Source organism: Saccostrea echinata, unplaced genomic scaffold, assembly GCF_033153115.1.
Source record: "Saccostrea echinata isolate AGI-Se365-2 ecotype Australia unplaced genomic scaffold, CSIRO_AGI_Sech_v1 ptg000006l, whole genome shotgun sequence".
NCBI classification, from domain to species: domain Eukaryota; kingdom Metazoa; phylum Mollusca; class Bivalvia; order Ostreida; family Ostreidae; genus Saccostrea; species Saccostrea echinata.
This window is the reverse complement of record NW_026889755.1, coordinates 9240158-9262990: the sequence shown is the minus strand read 5'-3', so window position 1 is coordinate 9262990 and position 22833 is coordinate 9240158. Positions and strand designations below refer to the sequence as shown.

The following is a 22833-nucleotide window of genomic DNA, read 5'->3' as shown; positions in this document are numbered from 1 at the left end:
GTAAAAATTTTAAATACAGAATTTTGTGCATCTGTTCTTCAATGTGGATTTTATCTGAACAGTTTAATATCGAACGCGGATGTCGTCAGGGAGATCCTGTTGGTTCACCTGAATCACTTTTGCAGCATTAGACACAATTGTTTTTTCTCAAAGTTCAAAGGACTTAAAATTAACAGCTCAAAAACAAAAATTGTTTGGATAGGTTTAAAAAAATTCTCTAAGTTTTTTCACCATTCTCGTTGGAAACTTGATTGGGGTTGCACAACTTTCAATTTACTTGGAATTAATTTTTCAGTAGAACTAGATAAAATTATTGATATTAACTATAATGTTCAAATACCAAAACATCAGAGCATTAATTCAACAATGGAGAAGAAGAATTCTTACTCCTATTGGAAGAGCCACCAAAACTTAACCATCTATTTATATCCTTACCAAATCCAAGTAAAGAAACCTTGTCATTATTGAACAGAGAAATATTTGAGTTTATATGGCAATCAAAATGTGATAAAGTAAAAAGAAAAATTATTACTCAAGATTTTTTACAAGGAGGATTAAAAATGTTGGATATAAATAACTTCATTATTGCCTGACGCCACGTGCGTCAGGCAGTATAAGGATTAATATTTCAGGGATCCGAAACTAAGCGATCATTCTTAATGAACTAGATTTTCTGCAAGCTGATTTACATCGGAATTTGTTAACTGCATTTAAACAAATACAGTTTGCAGAAGAAAGAATCATATAACTGTACGAACATGTCCGTGTAGCATTTTTTCTGCGTTTCTAAACTAGTGGATCAGTCCATTTGCCTTCTACGAAAGGGGTGACACAATCATTTCGCGCCAAGTGTCACATGTAAATTATCTTCGCGCCTTTTTCTTGGGTTTTTCTATTGAATGGGTGTGATAACTTCTATGGAAATAAATAAAATTTATTCTTTTAACATGATTCTTAAGCTCCAGATTTTTTATTAACAGTACATTTTATCTCATTTTTTTAAGAGAACACATTGTATATGGACAAGCAACACTAAAGCAATGGATTTGCTGATTATTCTTACTATTTATTCCATAAGTGGACTAGTCTAATCATAAACAAACTCCCTCCACCCAGTCAATGGGACATACCTTCTTGATTCTGTTTTCCACCTAGCCTTTCTTTCAACATTACATTCATTGATGATGTACGTTACAAGGTCAGGTTTTTTAAAAAAGCTTAGAAAGTCAGCGATTAGCATATTATTTCATGCTTTGTGATGAACAAGGGTTTCATTTTAATACAGTGACAAGAGTGTAGGTCAGTACTCGTAGAGGAATGGGCTTCACTCCCATAAGGTTTTAAGTAAAGAATCGGCAAAATGAAGAAGACATCAAGATCTGTTCTGGTTTTCATTTCATAAAAAAGCACATTATTTTAATTATGAGAAAGGTCCTGAAATCGATTGAAATCTATCACTGACCATGAAGAAGTGCGCCCTCTAGTAAGTTAAGAGAGTACATGTAATATGAATTTCTTTAAAACGAATCATCTAGCTATTTTCCCAGAATTATCAGTGGCGGATCCAGGAATTTCATAACGGGAGGGTGCAGTAGAAGGCAGGGTTTTGGGGGGCTGTATTGAAACCCCAGAGGGTCCAGAGCAAAGCTCTGATGGGGGTTCGGGGGTGACGAAATCTTACAAATAAGAGGTGTTTTTTCCTTGATTTTAGGATAATGAACTAATAATAATGAAGTTCTACATATAAAAAATTCAAACGGGGGGGGGGGGGGGCACGCCCGGTGCGCATGTGCTGGATTGATTATAATCTACGCTAGCGCACTTGCACTTTCATCTCAACGTAACTAGTCAGCCCGTGCGCTAACTAATAAATGACCAAATAGTGGAATGTCTTAGATATTCGTTAATCTGTAGTATTTGGTTATGAAATTTGAGAAAGTCAACTTGTATAATGAAGTATCGCAACTATGTCGCTCCTTGATGATGGAAACGTGTTTAGCACCTCTCCTGCATATACGTTCCATAGATATTGATTGATTAGTCAGGCAAGCTTTTTGAAAAGCTATTACTTGTCTCTCTTAAGTGCTCCTGGATGAAAAGATTAACAAAAAGCAATCAACCATGGATTGATATCTTTTTGGCAATAAATGGTAAAAACATATTGACTAAACCTTCTATGCCCCCGGATCGAAAGATCCCGGGGGTATATTGTTTTTGTCCTGTCTGTCTGCTTGTCTGTCTGTTGTCAACTTTAACCTTGCCCTTAACTTTTGATTGGTTGGAACTATGACTTTCATATTTCACACGTGTATTCCTTGTGACGAGACCTTTCTTTGGGTACCATCATATTTGACCTTTTGACCTTGGAGTTTGACCCACTTTTGCAAAATTTTATGAGACTTTAACCTTGGCCATAACTTCTGAACACATGGTGCTTGGGGTTTCAAATTTCACATGTGTATTCTTTGTGACAAGGCCTTCCTTTGGATATCAACATCTTTGACCTTTTGACCTTGGAGTTTGACCTACTTTTGAAAAACTTTAACCTTAGCCATAACTTTTGAATGGTTGTTGCTAGGGCTTTCATGCTTCACCTTTTGACCTTGGAGTTTGACCTACTTTTGAAAAACTTTAACCTTAGCCATAACTTTTGAATGGTTGGTGCTAGGGCTTTCATACTTCACATATGTAATCCTTCTGACAAGACCTTCCTTTGGATACCAACCACTTTGACCCTTTGACCTTGACATAGGAGTTTGACCTACTTTCGAAAAATTGAACCTTGGTCATAACTTTTGAGTGTTTGGTGCTACGGCTTTTATACTTCACATATGTAATCCTTGTGTAATCCTTGTGACAAGACCTGACCTTGACGTTTTACTTACTTTTAAAAAACTTTAACCTTCGCAATAACTTTTGAACAGTTGCAGCTAGGGCTTTCAAATTTCACAGGTATACTCCTCGAGACAAGACCTTTCATTGGGTACCAAAAGTTTTTTATCTTTTGGCCTGGATTTGGACTTGCATTTGAGAAACTTTAACCTTTGCCATAAGCTGCCATACGGGGGCATCAGTGTTTCACAAACACAACTTGTTGATTTTGGTGAAGAGTTTGTATCTTGTTTGATTGTAAAAAATAATGATTGTTGGAAAGATGTGTTTAATTCATGGCTATTTTACATGAACACACTCAATAACAATTCATATATGAAAACTAAGTATCTGAATTTACCTGTCTGGTATAATCCCAATATAAGAAATGGGAAATAAAATAATGTTTATAAAGACCTAGTATTTAAATGGTGTCAAAAGTGTTTGTGATTTCTTAAACAATGAAGGAAATTTTTTACCTCTCATTGACTTTGAAAATAGATTTCATTTGTTTAATGTTTGCATTATGCATTACAACAGTATTATCTGTGCTATATCCAGGTATTTAAAAACAATGTCTATAGACAAATCATCTGTTACGAGACAACGTACACCTTTTATTCCTTTTTATTCTGAAAATATTATTGTTTACGAGAGGTGTACAAAAATAATTTACAGAAATTTGAATAATAACCTTGCCACTCCTACATCAATATTTAGATGGAACCAGGAACTCTCAGTGTTTTGGAATCTGATATTTGTGTTCAAGATGTTTTTAAGGCTTTTTTTAGAACATCTATGGATACTTCTTTTCAATGGTTACAATATAGAATCCTTCATACAATCCTTCCAGTGAAATATTATTTGAAGAAAATAAATATTTTATCTGACGACCACTGTGCTTTTTGTAAACAGGAGATAGAAACAATGCAACATATAATTTTGAATTGCACAAAAATCTCTTCATTATGGAGTAATCTTTGTATGCACATTTTTACAAAAACTTCTAAAAGAGTTGGGTTTAACATGTGTAATATTATTTTTGGTGAAACTCCATTATCCTATCATAACAGGGTGATGAATTTTATTATTCTACATAGAAAGCAATATATATTTTCCTGCCTGAAGCAAAACAAATTACCTATGATTAATGGGCTGCAACATTATTTAACTCTTAAGTACAAAATAAAAAAAAAATGCATATCAATTCAAAAATTTGAAATGAACAATTTTGAAAACTTATGGTCACCTTGGATTAATATTTTTCAGTTATAAACATTTATTAAAGCACCAACAATAATTATTTTTTTCAAATGGAATATTTGTATCTCACTGTTATTAATTTTCTTTTATTTCATTCTTGTTTAAAGTCAGAAGGGGAAGTGTGAATGTGTGAGAGAATGTGAGCAAAAATTTCAGCATGTTTCTTGATATGTCTCTTTTTCAAATAAAAAAAAAAGTAATTAACTATTTAACACTGGTATTAAAAGTATTAATCAATTACCACTGAACTCTTCTTTGCATTCAACGAAGATTTTTTAGCCAAATTGCCATTAGTATTGAATTAAATGGGTGTAAAATGTAGGCGGGAATCGATAGTTAGCATGCGTGATTCTTACTAGAAGACAATTTCCACTTACATTGGCTACTGCTAAAGCAGTTCTTAAAGACCAAGGTTGTACATTTTCCAGTGCTGTTATCCATTTAGCCCCCCCCCCCCCCAAAAAGAACACATGTACTATGTAGGCTTAAGTAGAGTACAAAATTTGTCCTCGCTTTACTTCCTTGATTTTTCCGAAGAAAACATACAAGTTTCTAATGGCGTTGAAGAGGAAATTTGCAGATTGCAAAATCATGCAAAAATAGCTTTTTCAATCTCTTTGCTGTATAACGGCAAAGGATTTAAAATTATTTATCATAATACACAATTATCATAATAAGCATATTGCTGATCTTAAAAATGACTTCACTTTAAAGGATGTAGATGTCCTGGGATTGTCTGAGACACGGTTAAAGACAGAGGGAAGTTCAGCATTATATAACATATCTGATTACAAATTGTTCCGATGTGATGGCATAGGTGGTAATGCTGAAGAGAGACCATACCATGGAATAGCCGTCTATCACTAACTTTCAATGGCTTTCAAAATTTTGTCAAATTTTGGAATAGGTAGTTTGTGGGAGTGTTGTTTACAAAGGTAGTGCTTTGTGGCTGTGTTTTCTTTACTGTCCTCCAAAAGATGCAACCCTGCAGACATTTAAAAAAAATCTTTGAAGAGTTGTTCCATAAGTGTGGGAAGTTCAAAGATCCTATAATTGTTATGGGTGATTTTAATAGAAATCTGAAAGATGATAAGTCTTTTGTTGAATATTTGAATCAAAAGTATTCATTCAGACAGCTTGTGCAGGAGAATACTACCGATTATGATACTTTACTGGACCAAATTTATACAAACGTAAATCCTGAATATATATTTGATGTGGGCACTTTGGAAGCATATTACTCTGACCATAATAAGCCCATTTATATAATTCTTTCACAATGACATATTTTTTTTAAATGTTTGTCATTCTTTAGAAATTCATTCAAGTATATGCTAGTAAGTAAAGTTTCTTTTTTTTAAGCAAATTATTTTCGTTAACCTTTACATGTAAGTAAGGCATGCGTATTAAGATACTGTTTGCATTACAGATACCAACATTACAAACCTTGTTGAAGATGAAAAGGGAAGGTCATTACGTCCTACAATCAGTGGAAAAGTATGTAGCGTGTCCAGAGAGAAAGATTACATCAATGCAAATAGGGAAGAAAAGAAATTTGTGATCCTAGGTGTAGCTGATGCTACAATGGCCGTAAAGTGTACACTTCTGACCTAACCAAAATGAAGGACCTGGAGGAAGGAAAATCTGCAATGTTGTTCAACATCATCATCAAGGGTGAGAATGCCATAACTTTGACATCAAAATCAAGAGTATTAAGGATTGGGCCTGATACTGTGTCTCAAGAAATCGAAAATATGGCAAAAGAGATGGCCAATCCCCCAGCCTCTGCAGGGGTGACTCTGAAAGAGGTGGAGAAATTACCCGGGGACAGGTTGTTGCTGTAAGTGTGTTATGTTTACTTTTTTTGTATCAATGTTTTTTCCTTATAAAAAATTTACTTTTATTCACATATGGCTTATCACAATCACCTGATAGCACAACAACCAAATTAATTGGTTGACCATTGATACTAGTTATAAATAATTGCATTCTACAACTACCGTCAAGGGAAAAACAAATTTAAACACTGCCTTTATAGTTTTAAGCTCACCTGAGCCGAAGGTGTTTCAATGTCATATTTTACAAGTTTTCATTGATTTGTGGGTTAGATCATGAGATTTCCCTTTTAAAGTCTCAACTGTTTATTAGATATTACTTATAAAATGTGTTACCAGTTTTCGAAGAATCTACATGTTCTTTACTGTAATACTTCATTACATGTTATATTGTATAAGTATGTTGTGACAAGTAAGGAATGCATTTTTTTTATTTACTATTTGCGTGGCTGAAATATGATTGAGTTAATATTTCGGTTCTTCTTTCTGATTGGTTAAGGATGCAAGGCAGCTATAAGTCAACGTTTTTTTTTGTTTTGTATTTTTGTTCTAAAATTAAAATTTGTTTAAAGGAGAAGTTGAAAATTTTTCATTCACTTCCTTTTCTAATCAATTTTGTAGAATAATTTACATGTGAGTGTGTCATTGTTAGTAAACAGAATTTAGTGGTAGCCCTAACAAAAAAGTACTATAGTTAACTATAGTTTACTATAGTTAACTATAGTTTACTCTAGTATCAAAGTTTTTTCACTATAGTAAATCAAAGTATTTTTACTATGGATTTCAGATCGTTATATTTTTTGTTCTTCAATTCATACATGCACATTTTTTATTTTAAATTGAAATATTATTTGTATATTCACAGATTATTTCCAACTTTTACATTACTGTTTTCGAATTTTAGAGATTTTAAGCTTTGAAATCTAAAACAAAGTTAAAGATTAGAGATTCATAGTAAATCAAAGTTTTCACTATTGTTAACTATACTAAATTTTTGTAAGGGAGTGTTCTAAATAAGTTTCATGAAGTCTTAGTTTTGAGCAATATATTCCATTAAGTGGTCCACCTAAAATCATCACAAGATCAATTCCCATATATTAAAAATGCTTATTTGACTAGAAAGGATAATATGTTGATTTCGATAACTGAACAGTTATCCAGTAATATTTAAACTTCTGAATACCACTCAAATTTTAGACGACAAATGTTTCCTTATTATAAAACTTGTTAAGAAAATTTCCCTTTTTGATAATTGTAAGATTTAGTCATGAGCATGTTTGTTTTTTTTTAATTTGTTGTATTGAGTACTGAGTAGTTGTATCAGATGTAATTTTTATTTCATATTGAGCAGTAAAAGGATAAGGCATATTTATGCTGTTTTGTCTTAAACTTGATTTTAAAAAGTTCAAACAAATATTTTATTATAAAGCATAGCTTGAAGCCAAATATTTTTTGTAAACTATGAATACACTTGCAATATTAGCTAGTCCTTTTGAAAAATCTAGTCATAAACTTGTATTTTCTGTTGTTGAACATTGTATTGAGTATTGTAGCAGATTTTGTTATTGACTGCTTTCAGTAGGAAATAGAATTATAGGTATCTTTCTAGTATAGCTCCTTGGATTGTAGTTTTCATCTTTATTTGTTTGTTTTTAATTTTTAAAAAAATGTTTTATTTTATTTTTAATGTGAAATGGTATAGTGATTTTCTGGGGGGGGGGGGGGGGGGGGGGGGCAACTGCAAGTTCTCTTTCTTAAGGTCAGACGACACGTTCCTTAATTTGTATCTCTTTGTATTTGTGATTTCTAAAGTACACTAAAAATTGTGACATTGGCAATTCAAAAGATTACCCCAAAGGATTATATAAGCAATATGCCCGATAAGGTACCTAATTTTTTTGGGAGGAAACTTCTTCACGTAGCAATACTTCAGTGACAAATTCTTGGGGAAAATTATATATTTTCGAGGAAGGTGTCATCTGACCTTAACTGCCAGTTTCAGTTTCAGTTGTACAAGTTTATATTGTATTTCTTGCATTAAAAGAATAAAAATAATCTTTCATATCTTTTCATCATTAACTTTGATATATTTAATGTGTAAATGTTGAAGTTTCAACATTTTCAACTGTTGCAATTAAATGTGTGGCCCTGTTGAAGACATGAATAGTTTAATGAATGAGGTTTACATGTATGATGTGGTCAAAAAGTAGGGGGATAAAAAGGTTAATATATTACAATTCGTCTGCAACAAATTCAATGTCAAAGAAACAACCAGGTCATCTTTAAAATAAAAATGTTTGCTTGCCCTCTCCATCTTAGGATAAAAAATTGGGTTAGTAGGGGGGAAATTTCTTTAATTCAGAAACACTTCCGAACCTGAAATTAAAAAGTTATAATGGGATGATAAAACTTCAGAATGAATAAAAAAAAAGTTTTCTGGAAGTTATAAATCTTTTCACTCAGTTGATGGGGAAAGGGTAACCACACTATTCTTTGAAGATGCAGCATCTTGCAATATTTCTTTTAGGAAGTAGTTGGGATGGACCAAGGTATTTTCCAAACCATACTTAGGATGTTGAAATTGGTGCTAAATTAAAAAGTGAAATCCTAGTATTAAGAATCTATACTTATAAATTTTGCAAATAAACTCCGAAACGGGTGCACCAGAGTTCTTACTTACTCCTCTAACAATACACTAGATACAAGCTGATGTCCGTAAACTATATTTAGATTTCACTCGCATAGTAAGTATCGTACATTAAATTTAAAGTCTACTTTCATTTTCTATAAACAGCCATGAAATAGCTAAAACGTGAGTACGGTGGCGTTTCCGGTTGGCGGATCTAAGTTACTGGCAGTTTTTAATGAAACTGACAACAAGCAATCGTTTATTTATTACATATAACGTCATCACTGAATTATTCAATCAAAACTCGATTTAAATGATATAAAAGAAATAAGTTGTGATAACCGATTAAAAAGGGAAATGTGCAAAATATTTTCGTCATTCACCGATCTTTATATTGACGGAAGCTTCTAGAACATCATATAGCATCGAGCCCGATGTTAAGAAAAAAAAAACGAGGCGATTATAGCTACATGACCATAAAAAAACCTTTTGTGTAAATGGTCATAATTGAAATAATGGTAAATCACTGATAACACTATAAGTTGTGAATATAATTATATATCGAAAGACTATTACATATACATGTATGTAGTAGGTTTTCCTAATAAATTTATCGGTAAAATTTGTATATATTCCTTACTGAGAGCATCGTGGCAACGAACCCCAAGTACAATTTGTACTTCGTAATAAACTTGCTTACATGAAAAGAGAATATTAATGAATAAGGTATTGTTCAACTACTTAAAGATGTAAAATTTTGCGCTTTACTCAATACACATTTAATTTCTGAATACAATCTTTTATAGCTGCTATAATGTAGCCCTCTCCTTTTTTTGAGGGGTGGGGTGGGGGGTGGGGTCAGAGAGAGAGAGAGAGAGAGAGAGGCCAGAAAATATCAGATAAAAAAAAATCAGAGAGGGCTACATTACTGTAGCTTAGTCTTTTGTATCAAATACTCGGCCTATTCATAGGGCATTAAAATCTTATTTTTACATAGGTACTTGGTTCTTGGTTTATAAAATATGTATGTACCTTATTGATAGGTAAAAAAGTAAAGTACACTTTTACATATCAATAAGGTACAAACATATTTATAAACCAAGACCCAAGACCCCCCCCCCCCCAATCAATTTATTAGTAAAATGTGCATATTCGTTGCTTTTATCCTTGACGGAAATGAAATAAGAGCATCTGAAGTACAATATCCATAACATAGTATAACAGGTTTCACAATAAACGTCAATTAATGAAATTGCTTTTTTTAAAGTCTAAAAAATCAAAAACAAAAAAATAAACACAAAAAAACGGGGGGGGGGGGTAGGTAAATCTACTTCATGCGGGATTTTGAACAAAGTATTTGTTCCTGCTATAAGCCTATAGGCTGTCAGTAGAGAACTACAATATATTTTCTGTCGGTAGTGGTATAAATTGAATTTCCCGCGCTTGCGCGGGATTTCATCTAGTCGTTTCCTATGACTGTAAGATTCTCAATAACACTTGTGCACAGTTGCCATCTTTAATACACAACGCATGACGTCACAGTTACAAGGACAATAATACAGTTCACATGACAAGCGGCATAACTCTGTAAATCTTGCTACATCTCCCTTTTTTAAGATATTTGTGCGTTTACAGTTTTACAAATCAGAGAATCCTACTGCTAAATAAATATACTGTAAATTTGAAATGTCCGAATTTAGAGTTCTGTGTATTTCAGTTACTCATAACATGATAACAGTAAAACATTTCTAAAACAAATCCGCCGCCTTTCAAAACATCACTGGACACATGAATTAACTTTAAACAGAAAAAAGAGTTTGGAAACGTCCGTACATGTAGACTAACACAACAATGAAATTATTACAAGCGTTAAGTTTGGTATCTTGCCGGTAACACTGACGCTCTTCCCGACCTTGTGAATCGGACTTTGGGATTTGAAATTTTCACATTTTCATTATTTTCACATATTTTGACACTTTCACTGCCTTTACTGGCTGACAGAACTCTTAACTACCGAAAACACTCCTCGAATCTGTATGCGTTGAATCTGCCTGCATTGGTGGAATGATCACTACTTCGTCTTCTTCCTCCCTAGAATTTTCTGGAACACTCCTTTCCTTGTTTTCACTAAATCCTTGTGATTTCTCCTGAATATGCGGTTTCCTGATTTTACTATGTATGATCTTGGTTCCTCGCATTGTTTGACGACTTGTCCTGGATTCCATGAAATTGATGATGATTGATGTGAACGAATTCTAATTACGTCTCCTTTTGATAATGGTGTTCTTTCTTTGGTATTTCTATCATAGTAGTGTTTTTGCTTCTGCTGTTTAAATGGTAGATTTTTCCTGACGGATTTCCCAGGGAAGTTGTTGGGTGTGTAGACTGACGATTTGGCTGGAATGAAAGATCTGGTTCTGCGACCCATCAGACGTTGCACAGGTGAAAGTCCCACACCAGGAAGTGGTGTATTGCGAAGCTCTAAAAGAGATAAATACGGATCTTGATGGTCTTCAATGGCCTTTTTCAGAAGTTTTTTGGCTGTCTGTACGGTCCTCTCTGCTAGTCCATTGCTCTGGGGGTACCTTGGAGATGATGTGATGTGCTTGAAACCGAAGTCTCTAGCAAAAGCTTGAAATTCGTAGCTTGAATACTCTGGTCCGTTGTCGCTAACGAGTTTTTCTGGAATTCCATATCTAGCAAAGTTTTGCAGGAGACATTTGATAACTGTCAGACTTTTGGTATCCTGTAACATTGACAGTTCGAAGAACTTAGAGAAGTAGTCAACAAGTACTAGGTAAGAGTCTCCATTCAAGTAGAAGAGATCAGTGGCAAATTTTTGCCATGGTCGGTTAGGCACTTCATGTTGTAAGAGTGGTTGTTTCTGCTGTTTATTTCTGTGTTTATTGCAAATTTTACACTGTTCTACAAGGTCTTTAATTTGTTGACTCATCCCAGGCCATTTAAGTAATTCTCGTGCTCTGCTTAAGCTTTTTTCAATTCCCATGTGGCTTAGATGAATTCTTTTCAGCATTTCATGACGCAGAGATAATGGAGTAATGATTCTATCTCCCTTGAACACAAGTCCGTCAGATATGTTGATCTCATCTCTGAAGTTCCAATACAGATTTAACTCCGGATCAATTTTCTGTTTGGATTCTGGCTAACCATTAATCACGGTTTTCATCAGTTTCCCAAGTATTTCGTCCTTTGCAGTTTCAGCCTGGAAACGTTCCACATTTTCACATGTCATCGGTTTGTTCTCGAGTATATGAACCTCAAAGTCATCTTCTGATTCATCGTTTCTTAATGCTGCGCGACTAAGAGTATCGGCAATGTAAAGTGTTTCTCCCGGTAAGTACTTTACTCTCAAGTCATATTTCTGGATTCTTAACATCATTCTCTGCAACCTCGGTGGTGCATTGGATAATGGCTTTTTGTAAAGACTTTCCAGTGGTTTGTGGTCCGTTTCTATGTCCACTACTTTCCCATACACGTAATCATGAAATTTAATGAGTCCAAACACAATAGCGAGTAGCTCTTTTTCAATTTGAGCATAGTTCTGTTCAGCTGAATTTAAGGATCTCGACGCATAAGCTATCGGTTGATTTCCTTGTAGAAGACATGCTCCCAGTCCTACAGAAGAAGCATCTGCTGAAATTTTTACTGGTGCTGACACGTCATAGTATTTGAGAACAGGTGCACTTGTAATTGCACATTTCAACTCCTCCAACGCTTGTTGGTGTGTCTGTGTCCAATGCCATTCAACATTCTTTTCTAGAAGTTGACGCAATGGTCTGTTCACTGTTGACATATTGGGCATGAATTTTCCTAAATAGCTAATCATTCCCAGGAATCTTTGTAGGTCTTTCTTGTTTTCCGGACTCTTCATCTCAATTATCGCTTGAACTTTACTTTGACAAGGCTTCAATCCATCGGGTCCAAACACATGACCTACGAATTTGACTTCTGGCTGAGTTTACATTTTTGTCTGTTGAACCTCAAGTTAACTTCTTGTGCTCTTGTTAACACAGCTGAAAGTCTCTGATCATGTTCTTGATTCCGTCCATAAATCAAAATGTCATCAGCTATAGTACTACACCCATCAATGTCGGAAAAGATTTGCGATATTGATCTCTGAAAAATTTCCGGCGCACTAGAAATTCCGAAGGGTAGACGTTCAAACTTGTATCGCCCGTAAGGAGTATTAAATGTTGTCACCCAAGTGCTCCTCTCTGACAACTTGATTTGGCAAAATCCTGAGGCAGCATCAAGAGTACTGAAAACTTTTGCATCTTTTAGCGTTGCGGCTACCGGTACCTCCTCAACTGTTTTCAGCGGATATGTTCCCGTTGAATTCCGCGATTCAAGTCCCTTGGGTCCAAACAAATTCTTTACTTTTTCATTGGGTTTTTCTACAATGACGATCGGATTAACCCATGTTGTTGGTTTTTCTACTTTCGTGATGACTTTCTCACTAACCATCCTGTCTAACTCTTCCTTGACTTTCGGTGTTAAAGCTTGTGCAGTTCTTCGTGGAGGGTGAACTTTAGGTGTAACGTTTGGATTCACTTTAATGTCATATTCTCCTGGCAAACATCCGATTCCAGAAAATAAGTGTTGGTATTCCTTGATGACACTGTCAGTACTCGCAGTACTTTGATTTTCATCGACCAGATTTACACGTTGGACAAGCTTCAAATCCAGACAAGCTTGTAAGCCAAGTAAGGTACAACATCATGATCCACAACATGAACTACAACATCATAATACTTCTGTTTGTATTCTAACGCAACGTGAGCCTTGTCAATAGTTTTGACTTCATCCTTGGAGTATGAGATTAATCGCGACTTCAATTTGCTAATATCCTTGATTCCTACTTCTCCGTGATCACATTACACTGTGCCCCTGTATCTATCTTGAAGTCAACGGAAATGTCATTGATTTTCATTCGAACCATCCAGTCCTGTTCCCTATCCTTGTTCGTGGTCTCGATCCCGTATGCTAGGAATTCGTCACCTGACAGTGAATCTCTGTCTGCATCCGAATCGGACTCATGCTGGAGCATGTGTACACGGTCTCCCCAACTTTTACACATTTTTTTTTCGAAATGATTCATTTTCCCACATTTTCTGCACTCCTCGCCGTACGCTGGACAGTTTCCTCGAGCATGAGAAGTTCCACAGCGCTTACATTTTCCTTGCCGTGGTTTGCTTTTGTCTCTATCACGTGTCAGTTTGTTGTTATTATGACGCGAATTTCCTCTGCCACGCCTGAACCCGCCATGTGCTCCTTGCGCGCCCACGTGATTTATAGCTTTCTCATCTGCGATATTTTTAATTTGTGATTCACTGGCTTCATTAGCACGACAAATGTCTATAGCCCTCTGTAATGTAAGGTTTTCTTCTCTCAACAGTCTCTTTTTTACAGAGTCACTCTTGATCCCGCATACGACCCGATCTCTGATAAGAGAATCTTGCAAATTTTCAAACTCGCAACTAGCAGCTCTTTGTTTTAGATCAGTAACATATGTATCTATGCGCTCACCTTCTTTCTGTACCCTGGTGTTGAACATGTGCCGCTCATATGTAATGTTCTTCCTCGGGTTGCAAATAAGCATCGAATTTCTCACAAATGTCCGCGACTTTTTCTTTATCTTCGTCATCCCAGGTAAACGTATTATAAACCTCAATGGCTTCAGCGTCAACCACGTGGAGTAAGGTCATAGCCTGCACTTTATCATCTTTCTCCGCCGTTCCGGACGCTATATTATATATGTCAAATTGCTGCTTAAATCGCCTCCAATTCTCCTTTAAGTTTCCGTTTAAGGTCAGATGACACCTTCCTCAAAATATATAATTTTCCCCAAGAATTTGTCACTGAAGTATTGCTACGTGAAGCAAAAAAATGAGGTACCTTATCGGGCAAGATACCAGAGTATGATATTGCTTATATAATCCTTTTGGGGTAATCTTTTGAATTGCCAATGTCACAATTTTTAGTGTACTTTAGAAATCACAAATAACCAAGAGATACAAATTAAGGAACGTGTCGTCTGACCTTAAGTTGAGTGCGGCTGGAGGGTTTAACCGGTCCATTTTTCTTCTGACACCATGTATGGTTCTCAATAACACTTGTGCACAGTTGCCATCTTTTAAGACACAACGCATGACGTCACAATTACAAGGACAATGATACAGTTCACATGACAAGCGGCATAACTCTGTAAATCTTGTTACAATGACCTTTGAGAAATGAAACTCAGATTTGCCCCTAGCACTTTATATATACCCAGGAATACGCTTAATTAACGTATGTAACAAACTGTTCTCAATAATTTTGTTTTTTCACTTGTGCCGATGGTATTTTCGTGCAACAATTAGGAAAATTTATGAATGTCCGTCACTTAATTAACACAGTAATGTGACATCACAAATATGCCTTTTCTCAATAACTTTTAAAACTGTCTTCACAAATTTACTGCACAAGTATACATGAATTCCAAATTGAAATAAAAATCTAGCTCAAAATGTACATGTAATAGCGTATTTCTAATGCATATTAAGCATTCCGACAGCCTTAACATAGCCGCGTAAACAGTCTACCAACTGACTCAACTTTCTGTTGTTGGACCATTGTCGTCTAACGGTTGTTCTTTCAAATTGCAAGATGAAAGCCTCCAAACTTGGCTAGTCAGTTCCTTTGAAGATAGCCATCTTCGGTGCATTTGGACATTTGCTTCGTGATCTCCAAGGTCACCATTACTAAGTCTAACACTTGTGACGCCTGAGGGACTGTAGAACTCGGCTGTGTCCATATGCGATGATTGATTGATTCTATGTCCCATTAGAGAATTTATCACTCATATACAGACGTCACCATATACCGGTAAAGGGCTTCAAAGTTTGACCTTTACTCGGCACTCAGGGCCATTGAGCAGTGAGGGTTCTTTATCGTGCCAACGTCTGCCATAAACGGGACCTCGGTTTTTAAGGTCTCATCCGAAGGACCCGCAACTTTCACTTCAAAGTGCCGAGCGCATGGCGGAGAACAGTTGCTACCCATTTTTCATCGACTTATGTCAGTCGCGGCCGAGATTCGAACTCACGACCTCCTGATCACGGAGCGAGCGCTCTACCGACTGAGCTACCGTCAACGGTCCCATATCCGATGAAGAAGTGGATCTAAATCTATATTTGTGCCGTGTCTTTCTCTTAGATGATTTGTTCTGGCTGTGTGCAGCTACGGGAGCCATTGACCCCACAGTAGTGCTTGCTGTATTGGACACTTCTGGGGCTGTTGACGCTACACTGGTAATCGGCGTTGTTGACATGACTGGATGAACATCAGAAATTTGCTGTGTGCTATCATTCAATTCATACTGATTGCCCGTGGTGTGCAGATTTCCATAAGATGGTTCAAATGGAGTCCAATCATCATTCAACATACTACTCGTTGGCTTTAGAGGAGACATGGCATCCAAAGCTTTGAGAAATGGCACAACCTTCTCAGAGGTACTGTAATAGTTGTACTTTTCTTCTGGTAATTCATGTTTGTCCTATACTCGGCACTTACGGCCATTGAGCAGTGAGGGATCTTTTTCGTGCCAGCACCTACTGCGACACGGGACCTCGGTTTATACGGTCTCATCTGAAGGACCGGTCTCCACATCTCACAGTGGAATTCGAACCCGCGACGTAAGGATCAACTCCTTACGCCGCGACTCTAGAGCAGACGCTCTATCCACTGCGCCACGCGGGCGACTCCAGGGTTAGTGTTTCTCTTCTTATAATTTCTTTTTCCTTTTTTAAATTATATTACTTTCCATCTTTAAGTATAATATTGATTGATTGATTGTATGTTGTTTAACGTCCCTCTCGAGAATTCTTCACTCAAATGGCGACGCCACCATTACCGGTGGAGAGCTGCAAATTTTGTCCTATACTCGGCTTTTACGGCCATTAAGGAGTGAGGGATCTTTTTCGTGCCAGCACCTACAGCGACACCCGACATCGGTTTATACGGTCTCATCCGAAGGATCGGTCTCCACGTCCCACAGTGGGATTCGAACCCGCGACGTAAGGATCAATTCCTTACGTCGCGACTCTAGAGCAGACGCTCTAACCACTGCGCCACGCGGGCGACTCCTGTTATAGTCAAAGAAAATGAAAATAAAGAGAAGGAGTAAGTACTCATACAAACATCCTCACCCATTTATTGCTTCCTTCCTTGTAGATCTCATAAAGATACAGTGAGTTTATTCTCTCTCTCTTACTAGATCTCTCTCTTTCTCTCTGTCACAAACTTTAAAACTTTCATTTCTTACATGTTTCAAGTTTTATTTTTATGCAAGATTCTCTGAAATAATATTTTTTTATTATAATTGTTTTCTTCCTTGTAGATCCATTGAAAAGGACAGGGAAATGATCCAGTAAGTTTATTCTCTCTATCTCTCTCTTCCTTTCTCTGATTCTGTCTCAAACTTTAAACTTACATTTCTTACATGACTCAGATTTCATTTTCATACATGTTCTTTTTTTTCGCTTCAAATACTTTTTTTTTCATTCTTGCTCTCTTCCTTGTAGATCTGATGAAATGGAAAACAAACCAGTAAGTTAACTCTCTCTCTCTCTCTTTCATTTATTACATTTTGCAAATTCCGTTTCTGTGTACCTTCTTATTTTTATTTTAGATACACCCAGCTTTGAAATTGAAGAGAGTTGGTGTAAAAAAAATTAAAATAAATTGATTGAAGAGGTGTGAAGTTAATTTGGGCCCGGCTTTTAAAAAGTAGTACAGATAAATGGTGTTATCAAAAACAGTGTCATCACTATCAGCATCACTGAGGTCGGAATCAAAATGGATATCTTCAATGTCCTCCTCAACACATTTCTCTAACATCAGTTTAAATTTACTACAATTGCCACAGTTGCAGCATTTTTTACAGAAATCACAACATGAGTGCTTTGCCAATTCACCAATTACAGTAAGTTCAGTAGTTGAAACAAAGTTTGTCATAATAGCCTGGTAAGCCATTCTCCTGCATTTGCTTGATTTTACTACCGTCTTCACTTCTTCATCCATATTTTGGTATTGATAAGAGTGATGAAGAATAACTGCAACAGAGTCTTTACCATCTCGTCCAACTCGACCACATTCTTGGAGCAAGTACACCAGGGTTGGTGGGGGTCCATACAAAACAACACTATGACATTCCACAACATCTACACCCATTCCCAAGGCACCTGTCGCGACAACAACTCTCAACATGAAATCTTCTTTTTGAGTCAGTTGACGAATTACTCTAAGTTTTGTCTCGTTAGTTGTCTCTGAATGGAACATTTCTATGTGTCTTGACAGTTCTGGAACTTATGTAATTGTAAATGAGAGAAACATCCTTTATGGAATTACAATACACAAGTGTCCTTGGAAATTTCTCTTTGTATTTCAAAAGTCCTTCAACCAGCCAAAACATTGATGACTCCACATTGTGTTCAATTTTTTTAAATATGTACTTAATATTTGCTTTATTTGGAGACACAGAAACAAAGTTAGGACATTCTGTCATGTTCAACACTTTCAAAATCTTCTTCATTTTTTGTGTACAAGTTGCACTTAATGCCAACATAGCTGCTGTCGGGAACAAGGATCTAAGTTCACCTATATGTCTGAACCACCTTCTAAAGGCTTCCTCTTCTTTTTTGTCAACTGTACCCCTGAAACATAATATATATATATATATATATATATATATATATATATATATATATATATATATATATATATATATATAAAGAAGTCTGAGCCAAAACTCACTAGTAATACCCCCGCTGTAATGTGACTGAATAGTCACTACTAGTAAGTGAGAAAACTGAGACGAAAAATTGTTATGTGCATGGTACGGACAGTCATGCACAGATATTAAAAAAGGAAGTTGACATCTGATTCATAGAAAAATGTATCCCACCATATGGCATGCCTTAACAAAAAAAACTGTTCTAAAATTTCAAGCATCTATGAGTACTTGCTGAGAAAACTGTGATGAAAAACTTGTTACGGACAGACACACAAACAGACAGACACACAAGGTAAAACAGTATACCCCCCTCTCCTTCAGAGCATGGATATAATTATAGAGAATTAAAATGCTTAGTTTAAATTGGGCATGTGCCCCGGTGCATGGGCACTATTACTTTAATTTGTAATACCGGTATACTAGTATCGGTACTTGTATATAAATATTATCAGTAAGTGGCTTGTCACTTATTCATAGAAGCAGCAACATAAAATTAAATACTTATTCACCATTTACTTGTAATAAATATGGTTAACATTTCACTCAATCAGTATTTGTATAATTTCTTAATTAAGAACACTCTATTAAAAACTTTGTTTTTCTTTTATATCATATTACTTACCATGTAGCAATGGTGTGAAATTCATCTATGACTATGACTTTCACATTCAAAGATTGTATAGCCTCTCTGCATGTTTCACTTCCGACTAAGAGTTCTGGGGATGCAAATACCACATCAATGTTGTGTGCTTTCAGATCAAAGTCAGCTTTGCTACCTGCAAAATTGAAAATTCAGCATTCTCATTTTCCAAATTCTGTTAGGCCAAAAAAATAATAGTCTTGTTTCCTGCTACCTGACCGACCCTAATTTTTTGCACCCGACCCTAAAGTTTTTTTTTCAGTGTAGGAAAAAATTTTGGGAATTTCATGTTCCAAAACTGAAAAAAATATATCCTCAAGTGGTATTTCATGAAATTGTATGTTTTAAATATGGACTTTCGTAAAATACCACTTGAGTTGTGCATCAAAAGACATGAAATTTAATTTTTAAAAATAATATTGACCTATGAGATGTTTAAATTGGTTTTGTATTAATTCATATCCAAAAAATACAGTTGGAAAAAAATAAAATAAAAAAAATATATAAATAATTTTCTACCTACCTACCCTTTTTTTTCCAGGCTGGTAGCAGGAAACAGGACTATTATTATTTTTTTTTTTTTGGTCTTGCTATATATATAAATAAATGTAGTGTACAAAACATGTTTGAACATAAATATTATATGTATATTTATCTCTGCAACATGGCAAGGTTTTACGCGTTTGGATTTCAATGTTATACAAAATACAGGCGTTTCCATGTGACGTGTCAAACAGTAATAGAAAAAACTACAGTGGCCGGGAAAGGTTATGTGTACGTTCTGTAAATGTATTTTTTAAAATTTACATCAATATCAGCATGTCATGGTTTTCGACAGTATCATGATGGGTAATATGACTTATTTTCAACTGTAAATAACAGCTGAATAACACTGCGTTAGTTTTCGATGGACATGCTATGTTCTGTAGCAGGTCAATCTGGATCCCAAGCAAAGATGTCGGATGGTTTTAAATGACTCACCTATATATTCAGCGGATACAAACTGAATCTTCTGTATCCGCTGCACCTTATCCTCCATAAGAGCAATGAGGGGACAGCACACCAAAACGACAGCTTTCTCGTCTCCTTGTTGGTGATATATAGGTGCAAAGATTTGGTATGGTAGTGATTTTCCATATCCAGTTGGCAAAACAGCCACGCAATCTTCGCCTCTAAGAAGATAATCTAATAACTGACGCTGTTCTTTTTTCAGTTCCTTAATATTAAACTTGGAGAGAACGCTTCCGATAATGTTTTCAATATCTCTGCACGTGGCCATGCTTGTGTTCTTGTTTACCTCCAATTTTGAAGAGCTATACCCGCTCGTAAAACAGATAAAAGCACTTTTATGATTGGTTGATATTTTTTGATCGCATGCAAATGTAGAGGTCGTGTGAAGATGACCTCCTTGCGATGCCTGTCAGACCCTGACGAGTGAAAGGAGAAGGGGGGCTGGTTTTAATCAGACTGCTATATGTACAAATTGTACTGGACATGTTTATTTTTTAACCATTGATTTCATTTTCCAAGTCGGTAAGAGGATATTAAGAGAAAATGTGCTTCCCTCCACTCATTCTTAATGACTAAGATTTATCTTAATATGATCTTACTATGACTTGAACAAGTGTCATACATTAAAACTACAGAGGCATTAAACCAAATAAAAAAAAAAATTATTACATAGCGAAAGTACAAAGATACAAATGTAATTTCATACTTTTTAATTCCAACTGAAAATGGAAATAACAAATGACAAATAAGTTAAAAATTTGTCTGTATGAGTGTATCATACAAATCGACTTCACCATTTTTTAATCTAGGCGAAGAAAGTTAAATTGTTCATTTAATTGTCGTTGTGAAAATGATAACAGTCACTTTGACGGTATTTTTTGGTTCGTACTTGCATGTGCGTTTATGAACAGGAAAATATACATTAGGTGTTTTTTTTTTGGCATTTTGTTGGGTCAAACAACATCTGATAAAAAAGACGACGTAGAGTTCGACAACTTTGTTCGGAATAACTAATTCGTTTTTTGTTTAGTCTTGCCTCCTTATATTTCGACTGAAAATTTCAATTTTCTAGGTCTGCAAGACCTCTTTGGATTTCTAAAAAAAAAATTAGAAAATCTTTAATCTTGCAAACTCGGCACCATACAGTGTAGAGGAAGTTCCTGCCATCAATTCATCCTCTTTGGAACAGCGTTGCTGCTCTACGAGGAATTGTTTATTATACCAGAGAAAGGGTCGTACACACTGAGAAAAATTTCTACAGTAAATACATGTACTTAGATTTACTATGGAACTTTAGAATTTTTTAAAAAGATATTGAGCCTTGATATTTGATAGAATATATGATGCAATTGTTTGAAATAATAGGTAAATGTACATGATATATATTCCTAAATTTTAATATACGAAAATTGCATGTAGGAAAAAAAAAAATAAATAAATAAATAAATAAACGTAACTATCTGAAATTCATATTAAAAATGCTTTCATAAACTGTAATTAAACTGATTTACTATAGTGAAAACTTTGATAGTATAGTTAACTGAAGTTTACTATAGTACTTTTTTATTAGGGCACAGTGCAGGCCAGGAAATTGTTCGATAGGCAAGCGCAAGCGACCACAATTCTGTCGAATGGCTGTAAAAATATGCTTTAACATTGGCAGACCACTATATTGTCAAATTTTTTGTAGTTTGAATGAAATTTTTCAATTGTCTCGCTTTGCACCATTTGACGCCAATCTGAAAGGTGGACAAAGGCTTCGGACTGATCTGCTCCGAAGTTCCTTTTTTTAATTCCCGCTTAAAATGGTTCCAGCAGTGGAAATCCTGCATTTGTGGAAAGTATCTTGGCATTGCTTTTGTTAAGGTTTGCTCCCTTTTTCTTCTGAATTGATTCCTGTTGGTCGTTAAAAGAGGCACTCTTTTTGATAAAAATTCAAACAGTCTGTTGTGAAACTTTTGTAGTTTTCTTTCATGCATTAAAGAAGTTAACGGTATCCACGGCTTTCCATTCAAAACACATACCAGAAAAATTAATGGAGAGACGTAAAAATCGCCCAAGTTGATTGTAGTTCATATTGTAGTGTCATACACTAGACTTAGTGGGGTATTACATTTTAGCGATTCTACAAACATGTTTATGATGGCAAACATGAAAACGGTAATTAAATCAGGAAATACTGCAATCTCAAAAACAAAGCCTTCGAAATGATACGCGAGCTGCATCATATTGTATATGTCATCCTTACTCATTGTCTGATTGGATTCAGATATGGCCTGGTGGTTTTGAGATTTCTTGGGTTTATAACACCTTGATACTCTCCAAAAAAATGCCTTAGATGTCTTAAGTTAATTTATGACTGATTTGGATTGATTGAGTGTATGTTGTTTTACGTCCCATTCGAGAATTTTTCACTCATATACAGACGTCACCATATACCGGTGAAGGGCTTCAAATTTTGACCTTTACTCGGCACTTACGGCCATTGAGCAGTGAGGGATCTTTATCGTGCCAACGCCTGCCGTGAAACGGGGCCTCGGTTTTTAAGGTCTCATCCGAAGGACCCGCAACTTTCACTTCAAAGTGCCGAGCGCATGGCGGAGGAACAGTTGCTACCCATTTTTTATCGACTTAGGTCTGTCGCGGCCGAGATTCGAACTCACGACCTCCCGATCACGGAGTGGGCGCTCTACCGACTGAGCTACCGTGAACGGTATGACTGATTTGGATGTTATTCATATTCTAATGGATTATTTACCTTAGCATTATCATGAGGATTTAAAACATG

At 35.6% G+C, this 22833-nt stretch overlaps 2 protein-coding genes across 2 annotated transcripts; both read right to left on the bottom strand.

Annotated features, from left to right (window-relative positions):
* Window positions 1-12552: 12552 nt before the first annotated feature.
* Window positions 12553-14173, bottom strand: LOC133180347 (uncharacterized). The gene is made up of 2 exons (XM_061314892.1): window positions 13498-14173; window positions 12553-13310 (listed from the first exon to the last, which is right to left on the bottom strand). Exons 1-2 carry the CDS (start codon window positions 14171-14173, stop codon window positions 12553-12555), a joined length of 1434 nt encoding a protein of 477 aa, XP_061170876.1.
* Window positions 14174-18149: 3976 nt separating this feature from the next.
* LOC133180345 (probable ATP-dependent DNA helicase RecS) lies at window positions 18150-20313 on the bottom strand. Its single transcript, XM_061314891.1, has 3 exons — window positions 20016-20313; window positions 19017-19170; window positions 18150-18231 (listed from the first exon to the last, which is right to left on the bottom strand). Exons 1-3 carry the CDS (start codon window positions 20311-20313, stop codon window positions 18150-18152), a joined length of 534 nt encoding a protein of 177 aa, XP_061170875.1.
* Between the last annotated feature and the right edge of the window lie 2520 nt (window positions 20314-22833).